This window comes from Pristiophorus japonicus, chromosome 8 (genome assembly GCF_044704955.1).
Source record: "Pristiophorus japonicus isolate sPriJap1 chromosome 8, sPriJap1.hap1, whole genome shotgun sequence".
NCBI lineage: Eukaryota > Metazoa > Chordata > Chondrichthyes > Pristiophoridae > Pristiophorus > Pristiophorus japonicus.
In genome coordinates this window covers 131,578,589-131,603,007 of record NC_091984.1, presented here as the reverse complement: position 1 = coordinate 131,603,007, position 24,419 = coordinate 131,578,589, and the positions used below count along the sequence as shown (strand labels likewise).

General features: G+C 46.5%; 1 protein-coding gene across 1 annotated transcript in view; it reads left to right on the top strand.

Annotated features, from left to right (window-relative positions):
- The window catches only part of pappa2 (pappalysin 2), a 586,487-nt gene that overhangs the window by 290,397 nt on the left and 271,671 nt on the right, over window positions 1-24,419 (top strand). Inside the window, exons 8-10 of the mRNA XM_070887395.1 lie at window positions 4,834-4,962; window positions 6,788-6,879; window positions 22,179-22,375. Coding sequence (XP_070743496.1) covers window positions 4,834-4,962; window positions 6,788-6,879; window positions 22,179-22,375 — 418 coding nt within the window. The remainder of the gene's footprint in view (window positions 1-4,833; window positions 4,963-6,787; window positions 6,880-22,178; window positions 22,376-24,419) is intronic.

Sequence of the window (24,419 nt, the reverse complement as noted above, 5' to 3'; positions counted from 1 at the left end):
AGAATTCTTTATTAAAATGGAGAGTGACACAGTTAATTCAGAGACTAGGGTCCTGAACTTAAGGAAAGGTAACTTCGATGGTATGAGACGTGAATTGGCTAGAATAGACTAACGAATGATACTTAAAGGGTTGACGGTGGATAGGCAATGGCAAATATTTAAAGATCACATGGATGAACTTCAACAATTGTACATCCCTGTCTGGAGTAAAAATAAAACGGGGAAGGTGGCTCAACCATGGCTAACAAGGAAAAGTTAGGGATAGTGTTAAATCCAAGGAAGAGGCATATAAATTGGCCAGAAAAAACAGTAAACCTGAGGACTGGGAGAAATTTAGAATTCAGCAGAGGAGGACAAAGGGTTTAATTAGGAGGGGGGAAATAGAGTATGAGAGGAAGCTTGCTGGGAACATAAAAAATGACTGCAAAAGCTTCTATGGATATGTGAAGAGAAAAAGATTAGTGAAGACAAACGTAGGTCCCTTGCAGTCAGAATCAGGTGAATTTATAATGGGGAACAAAGAAATGACAGACCAATTGAACAAATACTTGGTTCTGTCTTCACGAAGGAAGACACAAATAACCTTCCAGAAATACTAGGGGACTGAGGGTCTAGCGAGAAGGAGGAACTGAAGGAAATCCTTATTAGTCAGGAAATTGTTTTAGGGAAATTGATAGGATTGAAGGCCGATAAATCCCCAGGGCCTGATAGTCTGCATCCCAGAGTACTTAAGGAAGTGGATGCATTAGTGATCATTTTCCAACAGTCTATCGACTCTGGATCAGTTCCTATGGACTGGAGGGTAGCTAATGTAACACCACTTTTTTAAAAAGGAGGGAGAGAGAAAATGCGGAATTATAGACTGGTTCGCCTGATATCAGTAGTGAGGAAAATGTTGGAATCAATTATTAAAGATGAAATAGCAGTGCATTTGGAAAGCTGTGACAGGATCGGTCCAAGTCAGCATGGATTTATGAAAGGGAAATCATGCTTGACAAATCTTCTAGAATTTTTTGAGGATGTAACTAGTAGAGTGGACAAGGGAGAACCAGTGGATGTGGTCTATTTGGAATTTCAGAAGGCTTTTGACAAGGTCCCACACAAGAGATTGGTGTGCAAAATCAAAGCACATGGTATTGGGGGTAATGTACTCACGTGGATAGAGAACTGGTTGGCAGACAGGAAGTAAAGTGTCGGGATAAACGGGTCCTTTTCAGAATGGCAGGCAGTGACTAGTGGGATACTGCAGGGCTCAGTGCTGGAACCCCACCTATTTACAATATACATCAATGATTTAGATGAAAGAATTGCGAGTAATATCTCCAGGTTTGCAGTTGACCCTAAGGTGCGTGGCGGTGTGAGCTGTGAGGAGGATGCTAAGAGGCTGCCGGGTGACTTGGACAGGTTAGGTGAGTGGGCAAATGCATGGCAGATGTAGTATAATGTGGATAAATGTGAGGTTATCCACTTTGGTGGCAAAAACAGGGAGGCAGAATATTATCTGAATGGCGGCAGATTAGGAAAAGGGGAGGTGCAACGAGACCTGGGTGTCATGGTACATCAGTCATTGAAAGTTGGCATGCAGGTGCAGCAGGTGGTGAAAGCAGCAAATGGTATGTTGGCCTTCATAGCTAGGGGATTTGAGTACAGGAGCAGGGAGGTCTTACTGCAGTTGTACAGGGCCTTGGTAAGGCCTCACCTGGAATATTGTGTTCAGTTTTGGTCTCCTAATCTGAGGAATAACGTTCTTGCTATTGAGGGAGTGCAGCAAAGGTTCACCAGACTGATTCCCGGGATGGCAGGACTGACATATGAGGAGAGACTGGATCGACTCGGTCTGTATTCACTAGAGTTTAGAAGAATGAGAGGGGATCTCATAGATACATATAAAATTCTGATGGGACTGGACAGGTTAGATGCAGGAAGAATGTTCCTGATGTTGGGGGAGTCCAGAACCAGGGACACAGTCTTAGGATAAGGGGTAAGCCATTTAAGACCGAGATAAGGAGAAACTTCTTCACTCAGAGAGTTGTTAACCTGTGGAATTCTCTACCGCAGAGAGTTGTTGATACCAGTTCATTGTTCCTTGTTCATTGATATATTCAAGAGGGAGTTAGATATAGTCCTTACGGCTAAACGGATCAAGGGGTATGGAGAGAAAGCAGGAAAGGGGTACTGAGGTGAAATATCAGCCATGATCTTATTGAATGGTGGTGCCGTCTTGAAGGGCCAAATGGCCTACTCCTGCACCTATTTTCTATGTCTGTGTTTCTACATGCATATACATGTCCCGACGCCCATATACATGTCCCTACATGCACATATACATGTCCCTACACACACATGTCTCCCTACACGCACATATATGTCTCCCTACACGCACATATGTCTCTCTACACACACATTTCTGTCTCCCTGCACATACACATATATTTCCCTATGCCCATATACATCTCCCTGCACCCATATATATCTCCCTGCACCCATATACATCTCCCTGCGCCCATATACATCTCCCTACGCACTTATAAATCTGCCTATGCGCATATACATCTCACACATTGACGATGTTAAAAAGTTAATCGCCACTTCTGTTTTCTAAATGAAGAAAATATTTTAAAAGTTATTGAAATTTCAGAGAAAAATAAAGCACAAGAAAAGCTTTATTTGTCCAGTAATCACGCACATGGGATTTATTTTGAAAATAAGGTTGGTGATCGATGCAACCATTTTTTTTTTTAAGAATGCAGGTCTGTATGAAACTGTTCTGTTAGATTCTTGACTTAAGTTTGTATTGGGTCCAAGGACAGATTATGGAAAGAAAGATATATATTGCTATTCTGTTATTCTACTGTTAGTCACCATGAGTGTGTGTGTTGGGGATATATACTGCTTGTTGGGTCTCCCAGTAACCAGTGAGAGTGCTTGTGTGTGAGATGAGGGGGGCAGTGATGGTTTGAGAAAAGGTATAGTCCTGACTCTCCGACAGTTCATCACTGTGTCTCCGTTTACGTGCGTGTAGGAGGTAAATAAGCATTATACTGCAGCCTTATGCTGCTACTGTGAGACTATGATGTTGTCGAGGACTCTCCTAAGGATGGTGATATGCTGTAATCAGTTATGAAAACATATTTTCGAACTTGCATGTGTTTTACATCTTGGGTGAAAACCAAGGAGTTTGAAATACAGGTCAGTAATGGGGAATGGAGAGATACAGACGGGCAACCAAATGCCCTGGACTCTCTCCAAAAGATATTACAAAGGCGGCGAGGGAACGTGTTGCCATAAGGTTTCTATCAAGCGTACCCAAGCTGAACCATGACCAATAACCTGGCTCGGAGCTGCCATCTGAACAGCTTGCCTTCAGATGGCGGGCTTCAGGCTTGGATGATGGGGAAAGCATTTTGGGGTGTGGAGCTGTTTCAACTTAAGCAGCCAAAAGGTCAGCTCAGCTTATGTTTGCCGACCCTACCCCTGCCCTCACTATCGTCAATTCCCTTTTCTGTGTTCGTTCTAAAAAGAACGATTTGAAGAAAAAAATCTCTTTTTTTTCACTCCTATCGCTGGGTTGCACTGGAGCCTCTCTCCAACCTAGCACACTTCGTTTGTGCAGTGCACAAAGACCTGGGGGCCCCTCTCCCAGTGGATCCTTGGTCCTGAGACATGCCTTACTGCTCTCAGAATACCTCCCCACAGTGCTGCTCAGCCCTGGGACTTCCCTCATCAAAGTTCTTTCACACCCCTGGCCTCCCCGGCAGCCATTTTAGGAAGATTGAATCCGTTATTGTTAAGTATGGAAGAACTCCACAAGATTGAGTACTCTGAGCTAACACTGATGTGGCCTTGTCTTTTTAATACAACTCCAGAGTGCCTAAGCAGCATGGCAGACAACCTTTTATACTCCCTTGCATGAGGTGTGCAGGTGACCCTTTGGCCTCCACCAGTTGCGCCCTCTGGTGGCAAATCTTACATAGTTACAGTGTTTACATACAAAACAATTATCATTAGATTTCAGGGAATTTTATTTTGAATTTAATGTCTCCGACCCCCCCCTCCCTTTCTATGAATCATGGGGCTGGATTTTCAGCTTCAATGATTTCAGGGGCGGTAATGTCGGCGGAGCAGGAAAGGTAGCACCCGGGAACAATTTGCGCCTCAGTAAGTAAGTTTGGGCAGCTGGGCCCTGAGCCAGGGGGTGCAGCGCTAAGGGAGGCATTGTATACCTCTCTTAGGACGTTGGGATGGGAAACTCCCGAGCTAAAGCGTCGGGTCGGGAGCACTCCGAGAGACGCCGGGAGTGGGACGGGGGGGGGGTGGTGCTGGGGTGGGGGGGCGGGGGGGATGGAAACCTGAAATAAAAACACCCAATACATTGCCCACGCCACCACAACACAAATCGCAAAATAATTAAATGGAAAAACAATCACACTTGCCTTAGGTATTACTTAGCTCTCCGCAGTCGGTATAGGTTGAACCGCTCGTATTTACAGGCGGTCACTGCAGGGCGCGCTGCGGGGCGGATGGGAATCAAAAAGCGCGCCGGTGTCACAACCAGGGGCGTTGCACACCGGGCACAGCTCTTCCGTGCATTAGTGCTCCGTGTCGCCGCAAAACCGGACCCGAAAACCCCTGCGGAGTGCTGGAGGCTGACCGCCGGGCTAGAGGACCTCACCGCTGCCATTGCCGCCACTCCGGAGTGAAAAACAGAGCGCCAAGGGACCGCCGGAAAATCCGGCCCTTAGTGTTCACTAATACTTGACTCAGTCTTCTCCCTCAAGAACCCTCGTGGAAATTAACTGGTGTTACTAACGTCTGTCAACGATGTGCTTTCAGTGAGGTTGTCCCAGGCAGAATTTACAGCTACCAAGTTAAGGTGGCAGCTGGATTGGCATGGAGTGGACTAAGCCCACCTCTGATCTACAGGCACGCTAGTCCCTTCTGTGGGGATCAACACATCGAAAAGTAAGAAAAAATAAGCTTCTCTCAGAAACAATATTCTAATAATCTCTTGCCGCGTTAAATTTTTTAATTGTTTAATCGTCTGCACTCCTCTAATTCTGCCCTCCTGAGCATCCCTGATTATAATCGCTCAACCATTGGTGGCTGTGCCTTCTGTTGCTTAGGCCACATGCTCTGGAACTCCAATCCTAAACCTCTCCGCCTCTCTACCTCTCCTTCCTCCTTCAAGGCGCTCCTTAAAACCTACCTCTTTGGCCAAGCTTTTAAGGGTGGACGCCAGGGAAAGCTGTCGGAGCACCGAGTGACAGATGCTCCACTCCCACGGGGCAATTTCCCTCGCGGGGCAGAAAGGGGCCATCATCAGACGGTAAGAGGTGGGCACACTAGGCAGGGCGGAAACCCGTTTGTCGCTCCCAGCCCGGGGGACTCAATTTCTGATGGGTCGGCCAATCCGCCTACCCACGGTCGGAAAGGCCTTAGAGGTGGTAACGGGCCTTAAGGAGGACGGCAATTTCGGCCCCTGTGCGCCAGGAGGCTAATCCTCCATGGGAAGTATCACATGTCTGTGCTGGCCCTTTCCAGGAGGAGTCACCGAGCAGGAATGGGAGGGAGCCTGGCTGAAGTTTCTCCCTCCCAACGCTGCCTCACTTGAGAAGCTTTCCTGACTTGTGCGGGGGGGGGGTGGGCTCGGTTGCACGCTGGGCGTTGCACGTGCCATCTGGGGCACCTCAAATATCGGTGGACAGCAGTGGGTGAAACGGGCTGCGGGAAGACTCTGGGAAATGGCTGACAAAATAACAACCAAGCCAAAATACAGGGGCGTGAGCAAATACAAACAGCAGCACCCGTCTAAAAGACTGATGCATGGGGTATGTATCTATCTCTTAGATTGGTTTGGAGCACAGCAGTGGAGCACAAGCAAACCAGCGGGTTGGGCCAACTTATTAACTAGAAGTCCAATGCACTATCTGTTGCGCCACAGAGCCGATCACTCGTCATAATTCCAAAACCATGAGTTTCTGCTTCCTTGTGTTTATTGTGCAGGGTTTTGATTTATTCAGACACCCATCTGGTATAAGGGAGGCTGATACCCAGGCATGAATAGGACACACAGTCATCTGATCTGGAGTTCGACAGGTTCCAGAAATCCCGTTGCAACTTAAATACTTTACATAAAGCGGTCCTTCCTCTGCATGGTTCCTGTGTTGTCTCAGATACCCTGGTATAGAAGCTCTTCCTTTCTTTGGTGAAGCTTTGTCACCGGATCATTAATTCTCACTGTGTTAGCACTGAGCGAAGTCCATACCCCCAGAACATTCACTGTTCCACAGATCCTGTCCCCTCTAATTTGGACTTTCAGCATGTGCCCCTTTCCCTGATGATATTTTGCTCCCTGTCTCTGCAATTAGGATGGTTGTAGATTACTGGCGGCAGGAGCGAGTGGGATATGGGCGCTGACGAGGAATGCTGTCTTGCACCCCGCAGGAGCTGCGGAGAGGGTTTGAAATCATTCATGTGTCACACAGTTAAATTATCATCCATCGTTAATGTCTCATTAACACACTGCAATATGAAAGTTTGCAGCCAACACGATGGAGCCATTGGCATGGGCGATCGGTACAAATTGTGCTGCTGGTCATGGGGTTGGTGCCTTTTCCACTAACGTAACCGACGAGTGGAGCAGCTATCTAAATGGGACCCATCTCCAGTCTCCTTCTATGGGTCTTGCAGACCCGCTGAAGATGAACCTCCCTGTCAGCTTCAGGTGCTGCGTGAAGTGTGAAAATGTTTTGCGTGGCGTTTTAATTTTTTTTGTTCTATCTCTCAGGAGCCTCGGCGAAGAATGTGACGATGGCAATTTGTTAGATGGTGATGGCTGCTCAAGGAAGTGTCAGAAAGAGGAGAATTTCAACTGTGTGGGTGAGTTAGCACTCAATAATACAGACTATAGTCATATATCTGGTTTATATATAATACACAGATGCTGCTCCTATATTTGATTATGTTTAATACACAGACACAGCTCCTGTACATGCAAGACTCAGTTTTAGCATTCTTGTCGCTGAGTCAAACTCCAGTCCAGAAACGTAAGCATCTAATTTAGACTGTTATTTCAATGCAGTACTGTGGGAATGTGCACTGCCGCAAGTGGCTCCTCAAATTCTGCCCTCCTGACCATCCCTGATTTTAATCGCTCAACCATTGGTGGCCGTACCTTCTGTTTCCTCGGCCCCAAGCTCTGGAACTCCCTGCCTAAACCTCTCTGCCTCTCTTTCCTCCTTCAAGACGCTCCTTAAAACATACCTCTTTTCTGTGCTAATTTCTACTTGTGCGGCTCGGTGTCAAGTTTTTACGACATAATATTCCTGTGAAACTCCTTGAGATGTTTCACTACATTAAAGGCGCTATATAAATACAAATTGTTGTTGTTGCTGTAAGTTGGATCAGATGTTAAAAGATCCGATTGCACTAGTTGCAGAAGAGTAGGGGAGTTCTCCTGGTGTATTTATACATCAATCAACATCGCTTCAAAAAAAAAAATGATTATCTGGTTACTTATCTCTTATGCTGTCTGTGGGAGCTTGCTGTGCACGAAATGGCTGCCACGTTTCCCTACGTTACAGCGGTGGCTACAGTTCAGAAGTACTTCTACAGCTGAGAAGTGCTTTGGGTTATCCTGAGGCCGTGAAGGGCGCTGTATAATTCAAGTTGATTGCTTTGCGAAAGGACAGAGGGAATTGGCAGGCCGTGAATATGAATGTGGGATCTTGCCGAAAAGAGTGGATTGGTAGGCAACTTGAACATTCAATCAGAAGTGGGAGATTTGACCCGTCATGTCCATGTCAGGTTAGAGCAATCCAAAACTAATCCCAATTGACCACCCTCGTCCCATAGGTCCATATTGTCATCCGCTTTAACTTGACACAATTTTCTCCTAAAAGAAGCAATGGACTGTGCATCAGCTACTCAGTGTGGAAATGAATTATATGCTCTAAGAGCACTTATTACTCTAACTGGCCTAATCACTGTACTATCTGAATATATCAGTACTTGTTTACTCTTGTACTCTATGGGGGAGAAATTCGGTCGGGCCTCTGTTGCGGCGTTAATCCAGGTGGAGCGGTACTTTTAGCGCCTTGAAAATGTTTGCGCCTCCCGCCTAGAAATTTGTCATAATTGGTCGAAGAGCTGATGGGGGCGATAAATCAGCTGTTGCACACCAGAGCTGGGGGGGCAATACATTTTTCAGACCCATTGTGCGTGTGCGGAACTCCGGAGCAGGTCCTGGGAAAAGCCGAATCTTAAAGGCACTGAATAAAAGGCACCCATTAAAGTTTTAGTGCCCAAACTTGGTGGAAGTCAAGGCCCGTCCAAGTGCCACCCAAAGGACCGCCGAGAGACCGGGCAGTACTTTGCCAGGAAGGTCTCTCTAAAAGAGATGGCAGTACCGCCCGGTGGCAAAATAACAGCTTACGCCGTCAATCTGGACGGCAGCGGGCGGGAGCTCCTAATCTCGGCGGCAAATGCGTTCCTCGCCAAAGTGCCACCGAGGATTGAGTCAGGCCCAGGAAAGGGGGAACACTGAAAAATAAAAATATTCACAATAAGAAAACCCCACCATAACACCTTGAGCTAAAACGCTAAAAAAATAAAATGAAAAAATGTTCACTAACTTTTTTTGCATGTCTTCTTACTTACCGCCGGGGTTAGACCTGCCTCCATGCAGCGGTCCTTCCTCCTGCTGGCCCGACTCCTGCCGATTCCCACCCGCACCAATCTGCCAGCTCGGTGGGCAGGAGGTCACTTCCGCGACTTGGCAGTCAGCAGGCGGTTCCCAGTGGTACTCCCCTCCCGCCAGATGCAGACCTGGAGGAATCTGTCACCGAGGGGAGAGTGCCGAAAAAGCTTGGCGGCAGCTGGCAGCAGTGGGTGGTAAAGCTACCAATTTTGGGCCCTTAGAAATAACTATGTCTGTCTGCCGCTGCAAATTCGGAGGCTCACTCACCGTGCTGTGTGTAAATGTTGCACTGACTGTGACCTCCGAGGGAAGCGCTTCCTCATCCCATTAACGACTCTGCAAGCCTGTACCGACTGTTTTTCCAGACGTTCTTATTGGCGGGCGCTCAATGAGGCGCATGCACCAAATTTACCGACCGGGGTGCAAGCATGCGCGTTACACCAGGAATACGTCATGATCGGAGTGATCGTCAGCAGACAGGCACTAGCGGTTTGCACCCACGGTGAGCCTCTAATGAATTTCCTGTTGGGTCACTCAGCTCTAACGCTCGCATTGATGCCCCCTCTAGTCGCTAACTGAGGAATTAGACAACTGAAAATCCAGCCACTGACTCTATTTATAAAACACAAAATTCTTTTGGCCTTTTTATGGCTTTATTGCATTTTCAGGGAATTAGATATTGAAGCCCAAGGTCCTTCTGTCCATTGGCCTGGATTTTGAGGTCAGCAGTGAATGAATGGCCACTTACAGGGCTGGGAGGCTTGGGCCAGAGGGCGGAGGGCTGTGGATGCTCAGTGGTTGAGTATATTCAAGACTGAGATCAATAGATTTTTGGACACTAAGAGGACCAAGAGATATGGGGATAAGGAAAGTGCAGTTGAGGTATAAGAACAGCCATGATCTTATTGAACGGCGGAGCAGGCTTGAGCGGCCGTATGGCCTACTCCTGCTCCTATTTATTATGCTCTTATATTTTTATTTGCCCACAGACTTTCTATGGGCTTTTGCGCTGCGACTTGCGGTTATTAGAGAGTCAGAAGACTGCGGCGCCCTCCACGGGGGATCTGGGACCTGTGTGAACAGGGCGAGCAACTGTGTAATGCCTCAACCAATCAAACTGAAGAATCCTTGCTGAGACACGCAGAGTCTAAACCAGGAAGTGTAAGTTAGAATATTTAATTCAATGCCTAATCATGTACTGAAAGAAAAATAAAGAGAGGGAAAGAAAGATGGGATTGAGTAGAGAGAGAGAGATAAAAGAGACTGAAAGAAAAACGTTTTTATTTTAATTTTTAAATCTCCAACAATAATTAAAATTTGATGGAATGGGACTCCAATCTTTTACAAGTACATTTTCAGTGCCAGCAATGTTATTTAGCACCTAATTAAGACTTACTGCCAATTATCACACCATTAAAAATTCACTTATATTTGAATGGACAAGCCCTGATTCTATCTGGCGTGTTTAATGGGTAAGTACCGCAAATTCACGGCCTTCATATGATTTAATGATGAGACTTTCGGCGATGCTTCTAGAGGAGCAGGGCAACTTGTGCAACTTCCTGCTTTCTGCATTTAAATGCACAAGAAGTTGTGTCCAATTTACTCCTTAATAACGATGAACACTGATGGCTTCGCCGTTATTTCTACCACAAAATTTAGGCCAATGTCTTTCTATTAAATGTCTACTCCAGTTCCTTATGTTTTCACTCAAAATCCAGGCTAACATCTACCGCCAATCTGCTTATTCTGCTGACTTGTATCTGTTTTCCTCAAGTCTTTCACCGTTCTTCTCACCGTTTGACAAACCTTCCAATTCTGTGTCATCAGCAGATTTCAAGATTTTGTTCCATATACTTAGTCTAAATCAACTTTTTGTACAGAGCAAAAAGTGAGGCAACATTGTCCCTGGGGTAAACCAGATCCAACCCAACACCAGTCCGGGCAACATCCAATTTACCCCAACCGTTTCCTGTCTATCAGCAACGTTCTGTCCATGCTGCTACAAGTCCTCTTGTGTCTGAATTTTCTAAACAAGTCTTTTATGAAGCATTCAGTACATCTACAAAATGCACTGCAGCAACTCGCCAAGGCTTCTTCGACAGCACCTCCCAAACCCACGACCTCTACCACCTAGAAGGACAAGGGCAGCAGGCGCATGGGAGCACCACCACCTGCAAGTTCCCCTCCAAGTTACACACCACTCTAACTTGGAAGTATATTGCCATTCCTTCATCGTCGCTGGGTCAGATTCCTGGAACACCCTCCATAACAGCACTGTGGGAGCACCTTCACCACACGGACTGCAGCGGCTCAAGCAGGTGGCTCACGACCACCTTCCGAGGGTAAATTAGGGATGGGCAATAAATGTTGGCCATGTCAGCGATGCCCACATTCCAGGAACAAATAAAAGAAAAACTTTATGGATAGACTTCTGAAAACCCATATGTACAACATCGGCCACATTCATCTATTCAATCCGTCACCTTGTATTTGTCACATGCAATTTGCCTTCAATAAATCCATGCTGACTGTCCTTGACTAACCCACACATTTCTAAATGTTCACTAATTTAATCTCAAATTATGAATTGTTGTCAATGTTCTCACTTCCACCATCATTTTGTAAAAATTGATGCAAAATTTTTATTTAATGGCCCAGAAATTCCTGCCTCCCCAGGTCCGTACGGAGTGTGTATGGACCCGGGAAGGCATCGAAAAAGCCAGTTTTCAGCACACAATGCGAATGCGCCGAAAATCGGCTTTTCCAATCTGTCAAGATAGATCTTCTGCATCTCGGGAGCAAGAACATTTGCTTGGGCAAGATTGCGGTATTTACCCATATCTTGCCCAGCGGATGTCCTGAAAACTCTTGCACCTGATAAAAGCAGACACATAGCATACTTTTACAGGTGTAAGAGTTTTAAAACGCACTTAAAATATTTTTTAAAAATTTTAAAACTCATTTTACTTTTAAAAACCCTGCCCACTATTTTAAAGCATAATTTAAAATCTTTTTTCTTAAATTGGAAAACTATATTTTTTTAATAATGCATAAATAACTTTAATTTAAATTAATGTTAAATATGTAGTGTATTTTTTCTATTTTTTATTAATGTTTTGTGTGTTGGGGGGTTTCTCATTGATAATAATGGGAACTCCAACTTACGGAGTTCCCATTATTATGAATAAGAACATACTTTACCTGATTGGCTGCCCAGAGCCAAGTGACTGCAGCTCCAACCTTGCGCATGTCCCGATGTGCACGCGCTCCGATGCACAGTCAGTGGAGACTTCAGGACCGGGAACTCGCGTGGGTGCAGCAGGAACAGGTAGGTGCGCATCTTTTTTCTAGAATCCGGTTGAACGCCCGCGGGAAGGAGAAACCGAGATTTCAGGGCCATTGAGAACTCATAAATACATTATTCCAGTGCAGTTCCCTTGGGCTGGATTTTCGGCTTTGCTGATTTCGGGGCGGTAATGGCGGCGGGGCGATAAAGTTTGCGCCCGGGAACAGTTTGCGCTTCAGTCAGCAAAATTGGGTAGCTGGGCCCTGAGTGTGGGGCGGGGCGCTAAGAGAGGCGTTACACACCTCTCTTAGGGTGCTAGGCCGGCTGAGCATGGGAAAATCCCGAGTTAAACAGCCGGCCTCAGAGCGCTGTGAGAGAGGCCCGAGAAGAAAAAAAACCTGATTTAAAAACACCAAAAACATTCCCAATAAGTAACTCATGCCAACATAAATCGCAAAAAAAAAATTAAAAAACAATGACACTTACCTGAGGTGAATATTACTTACCTCACTGTAGCCGGTATAGGTCGGACCGCCCGCTTTCACAGGCGCTACGGGTTGGGTGGGACTTAGAAATCGAGCCGATGTTGCAACCAGGGGCGTTGCACACCAGCTCACCTCTTCCGGGCAGTAATGCTCCGCACCCCGCCAAAACTGGCCCCGAAAACCCTGGCGGGGCACTGGAAACTGGCCGCCCGCCCAGAAGAGCTCACCGCCGCCCCTCCGCCGCGAAAGCAGAGGCAGACATGACCAGAAAATCCAGCCCTTTATCATTGACTCTTGATTGCCTTTTTCTGTTCTTGCATTTAACCTAACTGTGTTGTGGTCACTATTTCCCTATTGTTATTCTACTCCCACATCAGTTAGTCATTTCCCAGAACGAAATCTTTGTTCGACTAGAAACAAACTGATCTATCATCATAGGCGGTCCCTTGAACTTGCTGCCACATGGGTTCACAGATGTTTCAATGAAGGACCCGAGTTTCCAGTCCTGAACTCCAATTGAAGGGGTGGAAGATGCCTGTGCATGGATTTTTTTAATGTGTGGTGACCGTTGCACATCAGCCACCACACGGGCTTGACAGAGCTAGGCCTTTATCCAGTGGCAAGGGTTAACCAGGACAACTGGAGACCTGCTCTGCTGCACGGACCTAGTGCGCGCACATATCGCAGTGTGGGCTGCCCCTGGGCCCTTGGCTCTTCTGGGCCCCGTACCTTAATTTGCCGCACCTCCGCCGCAATCTCTTGCCGCTCCTACGCCACAAACATTCGCTGCACCTCCGCCACGATCTCACACCGCTCCTCCGCCACGATCTCTCGCCGCTCCTCCACCACAAACATTCGCGGGCCTCATATTCCTCATAAAGTGATCTACGAGGCAGCCCTGGATGCATTTGAAAATGCCACACATGTCATCATATTCCAGTCTGCTACCCTGTTGTTTTGAACTGTCTACTGATCATCACCTCTGTCCTGTCTCCCTTGCTTTTTGTCCTGGGATGCACTTGAAGAATTGTATCATTTCCCGTCCTCTTCTTTTATTGTATCCACGTGGATTAAATCTAAATGCAAACCCCTGGGACATCCACATGTTCTAGCGCTATGATAGAATCATTTATTAACGATGGCCCTATTCCTCCTCCCTTTCTCTCCTGAAAATGATATTGCGAGGAATATTAAGTTCCCAATCTCAGCTAAACTTAAGCTACAACTCCATTATAGCTGGTATATCATATCCCTCCATAGATATTAATGTTTCTAACTCTCCGATTTGGTTTTGAGTGCCTTCTACACTCGTAAAGGTACCATTTCAACTGATCCAGGGTGTTGGAATGCTGATCCTTATCCTTTTTCCTGGTTTGGTCATTGAATTTTTTGATATTCCTTGCCCTTTCTACAACAACCTTTTTAAAAATCTCTTACTACCCTTCTTCCCCCGATAACACTTTCAGAAAGCCTACCTGCCTTCTCTCGATAAGTGCTACTCAATCTTGTATCTTTCCTGAGGCCATTTAAGCTGTCTGCTTGAAAGAGTTACACTAGAAGCTTACTCCAGGAGTGTATTATGGCTTGAGTGAAAAGAAATTGTTCCTGCAGTCGCCTTTTACTAGTCATCATCATCATAGGCAGTCTCTCGAACGAGGATAACCTGCTTCCACGAGAGTTCACAGATGTTTCAATGAAGGACCCGATATTCCAGTCCTGAACTCCAATTGAAGGGGTGGAAGATGCCGGTGCGTGGATTTTTTTAACGTGTGGTGACCGTTGCACATCAGCCACCATACGGGCTTGACAGAGCTAGGTCTTTATCCAGTGGCAAGGATTAACCAGGATGACTGGAGACCTGCTCTGCTGCACGGACCTAGTGTGCAGTGTGGGCTGGCCCGTGCTGCCCCTGGGCCCTCTGCTCTTCTGGGCCCCGTACCCTCATTCGCCGCACCTCCTCCACGATGTTCCAGGGTTCGGCGCTCCAGCTCTATTTATAGCCCCGACCTGTGGTGGTGTTCTCACACAGTGACTTCCATAGCATTACACAGAATATACGGCACAGAAACAGACCATTTGGCCCAACCAGACCATGCCGGCGTTTATGCTCCACTCGAGCCTCCTTCCATCTTTTCTCATCTGACTCAATCAGCATAACCCTCTATTCCCTTCTCCCTCATGTGTTTATCGAGCCTTCCCCCTTAAATGTATCAATACCTTTTACCTCAACCACTCCCCGTGGTTAGAGAGTTCCACATTCTCACCACTCTCTGGGTAAAGAAGTTTCTTCTGAATTCTCCATTTGATTTCTTGATGACGATCTTATATTGATGGCCTCTAGTTATGCTCTTCCCCACAACTGGAAACACTTTCTTGAGACTACACTATTAAAGCCTTTCATAATTTTAAAGACTTCTATTAGGTCATCCCTCAGCCTTTTTTTCAAGAAAAAACAGACCTTTCCTGATAACATATACCCTCGCATTTCTGGTATCAACCTTGTAAGTTCTTGTTTTTAAATGCTGCTCCTTGTTACTTGAATCATTTTCCATCATGAACAATATGCTTGGATAAACGTTGTCAGTTCGCTTCCTAAACTTGAAAACATCAGTTGGGTCAGTTTGCAATCTCCACGTTCCCAAAGTGGACAAGTCAACATTCTACAACCTTTCTTCATGATGTAGAATTACATCGAATGTACAGCACAGAAACAGGCCATTCAGCCCAACTAATCTGTGGCGATGTTTATGCACCGCAAGTCATCTAATCCTATTAGCAAAACCTTTTATTCCTTTCTCCCTAGTGTACTTATCGAGCTTCTCCTTAACTATAAGCAAAATATAGCAGATGCTGGAAATCTGAAATAAAAAGAGAAAATGGTGGAACCACTCTACAGATCAAGTGTAAGCTGTGGCTCAGTGGGTAACACCCTTGCCTCTGAGCCAGCAGGTTGTGGGTTCAAGTCCCACTCCAGGGACTTAAGCACATCAATCTCGGCTGGCACTCCCAGTGCAGGGCTGAGGGAAAGCTGCACTGTCAGAGGTGCTGCCTTTCAGGTGAGATGTTAAACTGAGGTCCCATCTGCTCTCTCAGGTGGATGTGAAAGATCCCATGGCATTATTTCAAAGAAGAGCAGGGAAGTTATCCCGGTAAATATTTATCTCTCAATCAACACGTTGCTGTTTGTGGGAGCTTGCTGTGCGCAAAATTGGCTGCCGTGTTTCCTACAATACAACAGTGACTGCACTCCAAAAGTAAGTCATTGGCTGTAAAGCGCTTTGAAACGTCCGGTGGTCATGAAAGGTGCTATATAAATGCAAGTCTTTTTTTCTTTTTAGTATCTGTGGAGAGAGAAACAGAGTTAACATTTCAGGTCAATGATCTTTCATTAGAACTGGAAGAAGTTAGAGATGTAACAGTTTTTAAGCAAGTACAGATAGGGAAGGGGAGGAAATAACAAAAGACAAGGTCTGTGATAGGATTGAGGGCAGGACTGATTAAATGATAAAAAGGATGATAACGCAAGCAAAAGGGGGTGGTAGTGAGACAAGTTAAGAAACGAAAGATGGATCGAGAGAAGCTGTAAATGGCAAATGCCGAATTATTATTAAATCTTCTGATTATTTCCAGTATTTTCTGCTTTTATTCACAACAACAACTTGTATTTCTATAGTGCCTTTAACATAGTAAAACGTCCCAAGGTGCTTCACAGGAGTATCATAAGACAAAAGATTTGACACCGAACCACATTAGGAGCAATTAGGCAGGTGATCAAAAGCTCGATCGAAGAGGTAGGTTTTAAGGAGCGTCTTAAAGGAGGTAGAGAGATGGAGCGTTCAGGAAGGGAATTCCAGAGCTTAGGGCCAAGGCCACGGAAGGCACGGCCACCAATGGTTGAACGATTATAATCAGGGATGCTCAGGAGGGCAGAATTAGAGGAGCGCAGGCATCTTGGGGGGTGGGGGGTGGGGAGCTGGAAGAGATTACAGAGATAGGGAGGGGCGAAGCCATGGAGGCGTTTGAAATTGAGCCGTTGCTTAACTGGGAGCCAATGTCGGTCACCGAGCACAGGGGTGGTGGGTGAATGGGACTTGGTGCAAGTTAGGACACGGGCTGCCGAGTAACCCTTAAATAAATAACATCGGTTTGTGATACCCGGAATCCTCCTGGTTGCTCGAGGGACTAGACACAATTTCAGTTTTGATCATTTTCACTGCGCTGTGGCTTGTGGTCTGACTGAGCGACATTGTTCTCGATTAGCAGTGCAAGTCTTGCAGGGTTAAGTTAGGGGTTAATGCTTCTCCATAGTGGGTAGCTGGCACATAGCCTGGTTTGTGCTCATGTGTCTCACATTAAAAGAGGTTAGATGCCAATTAGGTCTGAATGTATTCAGGCGTTTACACTGCCCACCGATTTCCTACATTCCTTCGCTTTGTTTTCAGTCCCTGTCTTTGATGAAGACTGGGTCTAATTAAGGTTCAGTGATGTGAAGTGTTGGTGGCCTTGATCTAATGTAAATCAGTTGAATAAACACCAGCTAGTTAGGTAACTGTTAATTAGACTGAGTGCATGGATTTAATGAGTTCTATGCTCTTCTGTTTTGTGTTCAGAGAGTGCTGTAAGCACCAGTCATCATTCTCTAGTAAGGCCTTCTCAAAAACAAGTTGCGTTTTTCCAATTAAAAAAACAAAAGTGACTGCTCTTAATCAAAACCATTCTTGCGCTGTGTCTACTGTTGCTTTCATTCAGTCCACATGGGGAAATGGGAATGGATCATTGGAACAAGCTAACCTTAATAATTGGTGCAGCACGCTAGATGACCAGTTTCCCGAGGCAGCAGGTATGTTTTATCAGGCCCAAATTTCCCCAGCCCCTTTTCCGGTGCACTAACCCGAGGTGCGCCAAAAAACTTACTTACGATTCTGGCCGCTCTGCTGTGTCCCGGGTCCTGGCACGGCGCATATAGTGCAGTGGGGGGGCGGAGCTACAGCCCCGCGCCGAAAACATTGCCGGTAGCTGTCCGTATGCGTGGTGGAGTCTGCGCACATGCGCAGTAGCTCCTTGCCCTCTCCGCATGTCCTGCAGTCTGTGAGCCTGACCCGATGTTTGCCGCCCCTATCTCTGGCCAAGTGGCCTGCCTTACCTTGCTGAGAGCTACAAGAAACAGGTTGATGCAGGGAGACTTTGGGGGTGGGTGGGAAAGGTGGGGAAAGAGTTTTGATAGGGGGGAAGGGGGTAGGGGGGAGCAAGCGTTTTGATCGGGGAGGGGGGAAAGGAGGAGAGTTTCTTTAAATGATTTAGAAAAAGAACAAGCTGCTCAAATGAGAAAAGTTGTCCCTAATTGATTCATAAATGGTTTTATGAAATCCTTTGTCTTCTGATATAAATTATATTAAAAAGTGCCTATTTCATGAAGCTTTATATAGTGGAATGTGTAAATTATGCAAAAGTTACAGTACAAGATCTGTATTAGTTGTTGTGGAGGTGTTTAGTGCTTTGCAAGATCCTCTGTGCTTCCCTGCCCCCCCCCCCATCTCTGGCTACCTGCGCTGATTTCTTAACTCTCCGCAAGGGTTTTCTGTGCGGCTACAAGTGGCCACATACGCTGGCCTAAGTTAGTTTGGAGCAACTATTAGCTATCCAAACTGGCTTAAATGGCCAAAACAGGCGTAGGTGGCTGATAACGCCCCCTTTTGGAAAACAAACTAAACTAAAAAAAAATCCTAACTAACTCACTTACACTGGCACAAATTAAATGTGCAGAATGGGGATTTTTAAGATACACCAGAAAAATCAAGTTGCTCCAAAAATACGGAGCAACTCCTGGGCAAATTTGAGCCCATAGGAAGGGCAGTCACACATCTGGAGGCTACGACCCATTAATAGGCGATTGAGCAAGAGCCTGCAGGAGAATAAGTGTCACGGAGTCCCAACATTTCATTTTTACTGGCGCTCGGTCTCACACACGGCAGAAACCCAACCTTTGAACGACCGTGCTTCTGGCACCGTCTCAACACTCCGAATTGTTTCTGCCATGAAGTGAACCCACCTCTGGGCACTTACAGCAACAATACAGTTGTTTGTTTCTTTCAGCAACTGCAAATGTTCATTAGGCCCAAGAGCCTCTTTTTCCTAGTTGTCAACCCTCTTGTAATGTATGCACCTGAAAATATGCTCACAGTTTTGTAGAGCTTGTTGCATTTCTGCGCTCTGGAGGAGACCATGTTCCACGTCTGTGTTCAGTGTACGAGGTTACAGCCCCTCTTCCATGATCTGAAGGGGCTGCTCCTCAATTTCTGGCTGCACTTCAGTCCCACACTCCTGATCTTTGAGCACACTGTGCGGAGGGGAGCAGGTAGGCTGAGGGCCTCCTCGTAGAACTGCTCCTGGGCACGGCCAAGAGGGGCCATCAGCTGGTCCAGGCAGCGGGCGGTCGAGGGGGTCGATCAGCCTGACTGCCTGCCTCTCTTCCGCGCCTACATCCGAGCCAGGGTGTCCCTGGAGATAGAGCACGCGGTGTCCACCGGTACGCTCGCGGCCTTCCACGAGAGGTGGGCGCCGGAGGGACTGGAGTGCATCGTTACCCCCGGCAACCAAATTTTAATTTGATTTTATATGTTTTAAAGTTTAATTTGTTTTAATTGCCGGGTTTTTAGTGTCCCCCTCCCCTTTTATAGGGGGCACTTGTAAATTATGGTTTCACTGCCCAAAAAAAACCAAAAAAACAAAAATCACCCAAAAAAACAAAAAAAACAAAAAAAAAAGGCACGTGAAAAGTGTTTGGAGTGTCCCCCAGATCGGGGGGCACTTGATTTAATGTTTAATTTTTGTTTACCCCAAAAAGAGATGTAGAGCTTGTTACATTTCTGCGCTCTGGAGGAGACCATGTTCCACGTCTATGTTTAGTGTACGAGGTTGCAGCCCCTCTTCCATTATTTGGAGGGGCTGCTCCTCGATTTCTGGTTGCACTTCAGTCCCACGCTCCTGATCTTTGGGCACCCTGTGCGGAGGGGAGCGAGCAGGTCGGAGAGCCTCCTTGTCGAACTGCTGCTGGGTGGCCATTAACAGGTCCAGGCAGCAGACGGTTGAGGGAGTCGTTCAGCCCGACTGCCTGCCTCTCTTCCGTGGTTACGTTCGAGCCAGGGTGTCCCTGGAGATGGAGCACGCGGTGTCCACCGGTACGCTTGCAGCCTTCTGTGAGAGGTGGGCACTGGAGGGACTGGAGTGCATAATTTCAACAGGGAACAAGATGTTAATTTAATTTGACTTGTCAAGGTTCCCTTTAATGTTTGTTAGTTAATTTAGTTAATTTGTGTTTTTTTGTGACCTTACAAAAGGGGGCACTTGAATTAACGTTCTACCAAAATAGTTGTAGAGCTGATGCATCATGAGTGGCGTAGCCCGTCATGTGATGTCCACAAGACTCAATAAAACCCCAGTTGGGTCTCGGTTATCCACAATGAGGTATGCAGTTGTGAGCCCAGTGGATGAACTGGTAAATGTGCAGTGTGATTGTTAAAGCTTTGTTAATAAACCAACCAGTTCTTAATAGCAATGTGTTGCAATGCATTCTTAAGCAAAAAACCCATGAAGCAAATGCATTATACCTACCTTTTCACTAGGTCTGTTGAATGCACCCATTTGTTCTTTGAGCCCTCGTATGTTGTCAGATGCATTTAAGGGGAAGCTAGATAAACAAAAGAGGATTTGCTGATGGGGTGAGATGAAGAGGCACATGTGGAGCATAAGCAGTAGCACAGGCCAGTTTGTGTGCTGTGCATTCTATGTAAGTTGCAGTGGCCATCACTGGCTATTCACTGCCACAAAATTATTACCCTCTGTGTGACAAAAAGTTTCCCCTGATCTCTCTTCTTTACTCTCAATTTTCAAAATTTTACCTTGTGGCCGAAATTGCTGATAAGGCCTCTGACTGCCTGCAAGTGGCGCGTACAGGCGGTGCGGAATGGACGCCGACGCTCCATGGAGGGGCCGCCATTTTGTAAATTGTTTTCCCGCCGTGGCACGCACGCGCCAACCCCTTACCGTCTGGCGGGGACCCCCTCGCGAAATTGCCCCTTTCCTGAAATTGCCCCGCCGGAGTGACGCCGCCGCAGACCGGTGCCCCTGTCGGTACACTCTCTGTGAAAGGTCAGCGCAGTCGCTCTTAAAGGGGAAGTGGCACTGCCATTGACGACATGGTTTTTTTTGTCGGCCAACTGCCAGTTCGGGCCGACAATTATGGCCGCGGGCTCGGCCGGGCCGCCAGCAGGCAGATTGGCCCCCGCCCCCCCCTCCGGGTGCCAGGCCGCTGGCCCGGCCAAAACCCTCCCTCCCTCCCACAAAGAGCTGAATTTCGACAGATTGGCCGCCGCATCCATTGCAGCCGCCAGAACGGTAGGTGCACCCCGTTTCAGCTGGAGGTGACTGACCTATCAAGAAAGATTGGATCAATTGGGATTGTATTCACTGGAGTTCAGAAGAATGAGAGGGGACCTCATAGAAACGTTTAAAATTCTGACGGGTTTAGACAGGTTAGATGCAGAAAGAATGTTCCCAATGTTGGGGAAGTCCAGAACCAGGGGTCACAGTCTGAGGATAAGGGGTAAGCCATTTAGGACCGAGATGAGGAGAAACTTCTTCACCCAGAGAGTGGTGAACCTGTGGAATTCTCTACCACAGAAAGTAGTTGAGGCCAATTCACTAAATATATTCAAAAGGGAGTTAGATGAAGTCCTTACTACTCGGGGGATCAAGGGTTATGGTGAGAAAGCAGGAAGGGGGTACTGAAGTTTCATGTTCAGCCATGAACTCATTGAATGGCGGTGCAGGCTAGAAGGGCTGAATGGCCTGCTCCTGCACCTATTTTCTATGTTTCTATGTTTCTATGTTTCTACCCCCTTGTGTCTTATGGTGTTTCTGCAGCTGAAGTCCGCTCCAACATGACACACTATTGCTGCAAGCCAACGAATGGCCTGAGCACGCTTGAAGCTAATGACTGTTCCCGTCCATTTCTTGACCTTTCTTTGCCGAGTCGTTGCCTCACCACGACTGTTTGGCTGAAGTTGAGGCATGATTTGTAGAGGGGGATAAACGTGAGCAATTCAGGAACTGCAGGCTCCAACCAGCGTTCTCCAGCTCCGCTCGGCAGGTTGGGGACAAGTGCGCGGCAGGACTGTGCCTTGAAAGATTAACAAATGACAGTGACTCCTGCTTAATTCTGTGTCCTGCAGCTTATTGGTAATGTTAGATCCACCTTGGCTCTGTTGGTCTACTCCCATCTCTGAGTCAGAAGATTGTGGGCTAAGTCTTTCAGCAGGTCTAAATTACTTAATCCAGGCTAGCATTGCAGTGCAGTTACTGCATTGTCAGAAGTATTGTCTTTTGGATGCAAAATTAAACTAAGGCACCTATTGTGGTGATTCGGGTAGATGTTAAAGATCCCATGCCACTGTTGGAAGAAGAGCAGGGACAACTCCTTGTGCTTTGGCCAGCGTTGTGCTCTCAACCATCGCCACCAAAAATGTCTCAAGTCATCTCATTGATGTTTGTATGATCCTTCTGTGTGCAATTTGGGTGATGTGTTTATCTACAGAGCAATCGTTACTGCAATTCCCATTGATTCATTGCATGCCAGGTGGCTCGAGACATTGCTGGGATATGTGATCATGTGCTGTATATAAATTCAAATATGCCTTTCTTTCTTTAGGGGAGCCCAGCCTCTGTTATGTGTATGAGGGAGATGGAGTCTGTGAAGAGTTTGAGAGAGGAAACAGTATTCGTGACTGTGGCTTTCCTACACCAGAGGGCTTCACTGACCAGTGGGCAGCACGGGCCTACACCTCCCACCAGGATGAAAGGAGATGTCCCGTTAAGGTGGTAACTGGACAACCTGCCATAAGCAAGGTGGGCAAGAAGAAGTTGAGCAATAGAATTGCCCCAGCTACGATCATAGAATCATAGAATGGTTACAGCACGGAAGGCCATTTGACCCGTTGAGCCCGTGCTGGCTCTCTGCAAGAGCACCTCAGCTAGTCCCACACCCCTCCCTTTCCCCACAGCCTTACAATTTTTTTTCCTTCAGGCACTTATCCAATTTCCTTTTAAAAGCTGTGATTGAGTCCGCCTCCACCACTCTTTCAGGCAGTGCATTCCAGATCATAACAGCTCACTGCGTTAAAAAGTTTTTTCTTGTGTCGCCTTTGGTTCTTTTGCCATTCACCATTCACTGTTTCTCTCTATCTACTCTGTCCAGACCACTCATGATTTTGAACACCTCTATCAAATCTCCTCTCAAGCTTCTCTGCTCCAAGGAGAACAACCCCAGAGTCTCCAGTCTATCCACGTAACTGAAGTCTCTCATCCCTGGAATCATTCTCGTAAATATTTTCTGCACCTTCTCCAAGGTCTTCACATCCTTTCTAAAGTGTGGTGCTCAGAAGTGGACACAATACTCCGGTTGAAGCCGAACCAGTGTTTTATAAAGGTTCATCATAATTTCCATGCTTTGTACTCTATACCTCTATTTATGAAGCCCAGGATCCCGTATGCTTTTTTAACGCTTTCTCAACCTGCCCTGCCACCTTCAACGATTTGTGCACATATACCGCAAGGCATCTCTGTTCATGCATCCCCTTTAGGATTGTGTCCTTTAGTTTATATGTCCTCTCCTCATTCTTTCTACCAAAATGTATCACCTCGCACTTTTCTACGTTAAATTTCATCTGCCCATTCCACCAGCCTGTCTATGTCCTCCTCACTGTTCACTATACTTCCAAGGTTTGTGTCATTGGAAAATTTTTAAATTGTGCCTTGTACACCCACATTCAAGTCATTAATATATATCAAGAAAAGCAGTGGTCCCAGTACCGACCCCTAGGGAACATCACTGTATACCTTCCTCCAGTCTGAAAAACAACTGCTCACCACTACTCTCTGTTTCCTATCACTTCAAAAATTTTGTATCCATGCTGCCACTGACCATTTTATTCCATGGACTTCAACTTTGCTGGCAAGTCTATTATGTTGCACTTTGTCCAAAGCCTTTTGGAAATCCATGTACACCATGTCAACCACATTGCCCTCATCAACCTTCTCTGCTACCTCATCAAAAAACACGATCAAGTTGGTTAAACACGATTTGCCTGTAACGATGAGTAATAAATATAATAGCAAGTTGATCTAACCAAGGAACTCATCAGTGAGTTGTGGTTACTTGAAGAGTGGAGATTTGCATATGACATGACTTCCTTGACCAGTTCTGCTTACAAGACTAAAGGGTTAGACTTATGTCGGATTGCATTAGTGGGGCCCAATTTACGGTCGGAGGCTTCTCGCAGACGGATGCCTCCAACCATCAAAAAATCTACAGACTTACCTTCTGCCTCAGGATCCATGGACTCTTGGGCTCCAGGGCCTCTATGCGTAGGCCTGTGTAGAGGCCCACGTGTCCCAGGAGCACAGGCGGTTCGCAAGCACCCCTGGGATTAAATGGGCCGGCCGGACCAATCAAAGAAGGGAATCCCCATTCATGATTATTGGGATTCCGTATGTACGGAATTCCCATAAGTGTGAATGGGAATATCCCCAAAAATATCTCGAGACATCAAATGAATTTAAAAAAAAAACATGATATAGGCATTGAAATCCCGGCCTCCCCGGGTCTGTACGGAGTGTGTATGAACCCAGGAAGGCATCGCAAAAGCAGGATTACAGCGCACAATGCGCATGTGCTGAAAACGGCTTTTCCGATCTGACATGCTGGAGCTTGACAGATCATCCATATATCGTGAGTGAGGACATTCGTAAGGGCAAGATTGCGGGATTTACCCATATCTTGGCCACCAAATGTCCTCAAAATTCTTGCACCTGATAAAAGCAGGTGTATAGCCTACTTTTACAGGCGTCAGAGGTTAAAAACATACAAAAATATAGAAATATCGAAATAATA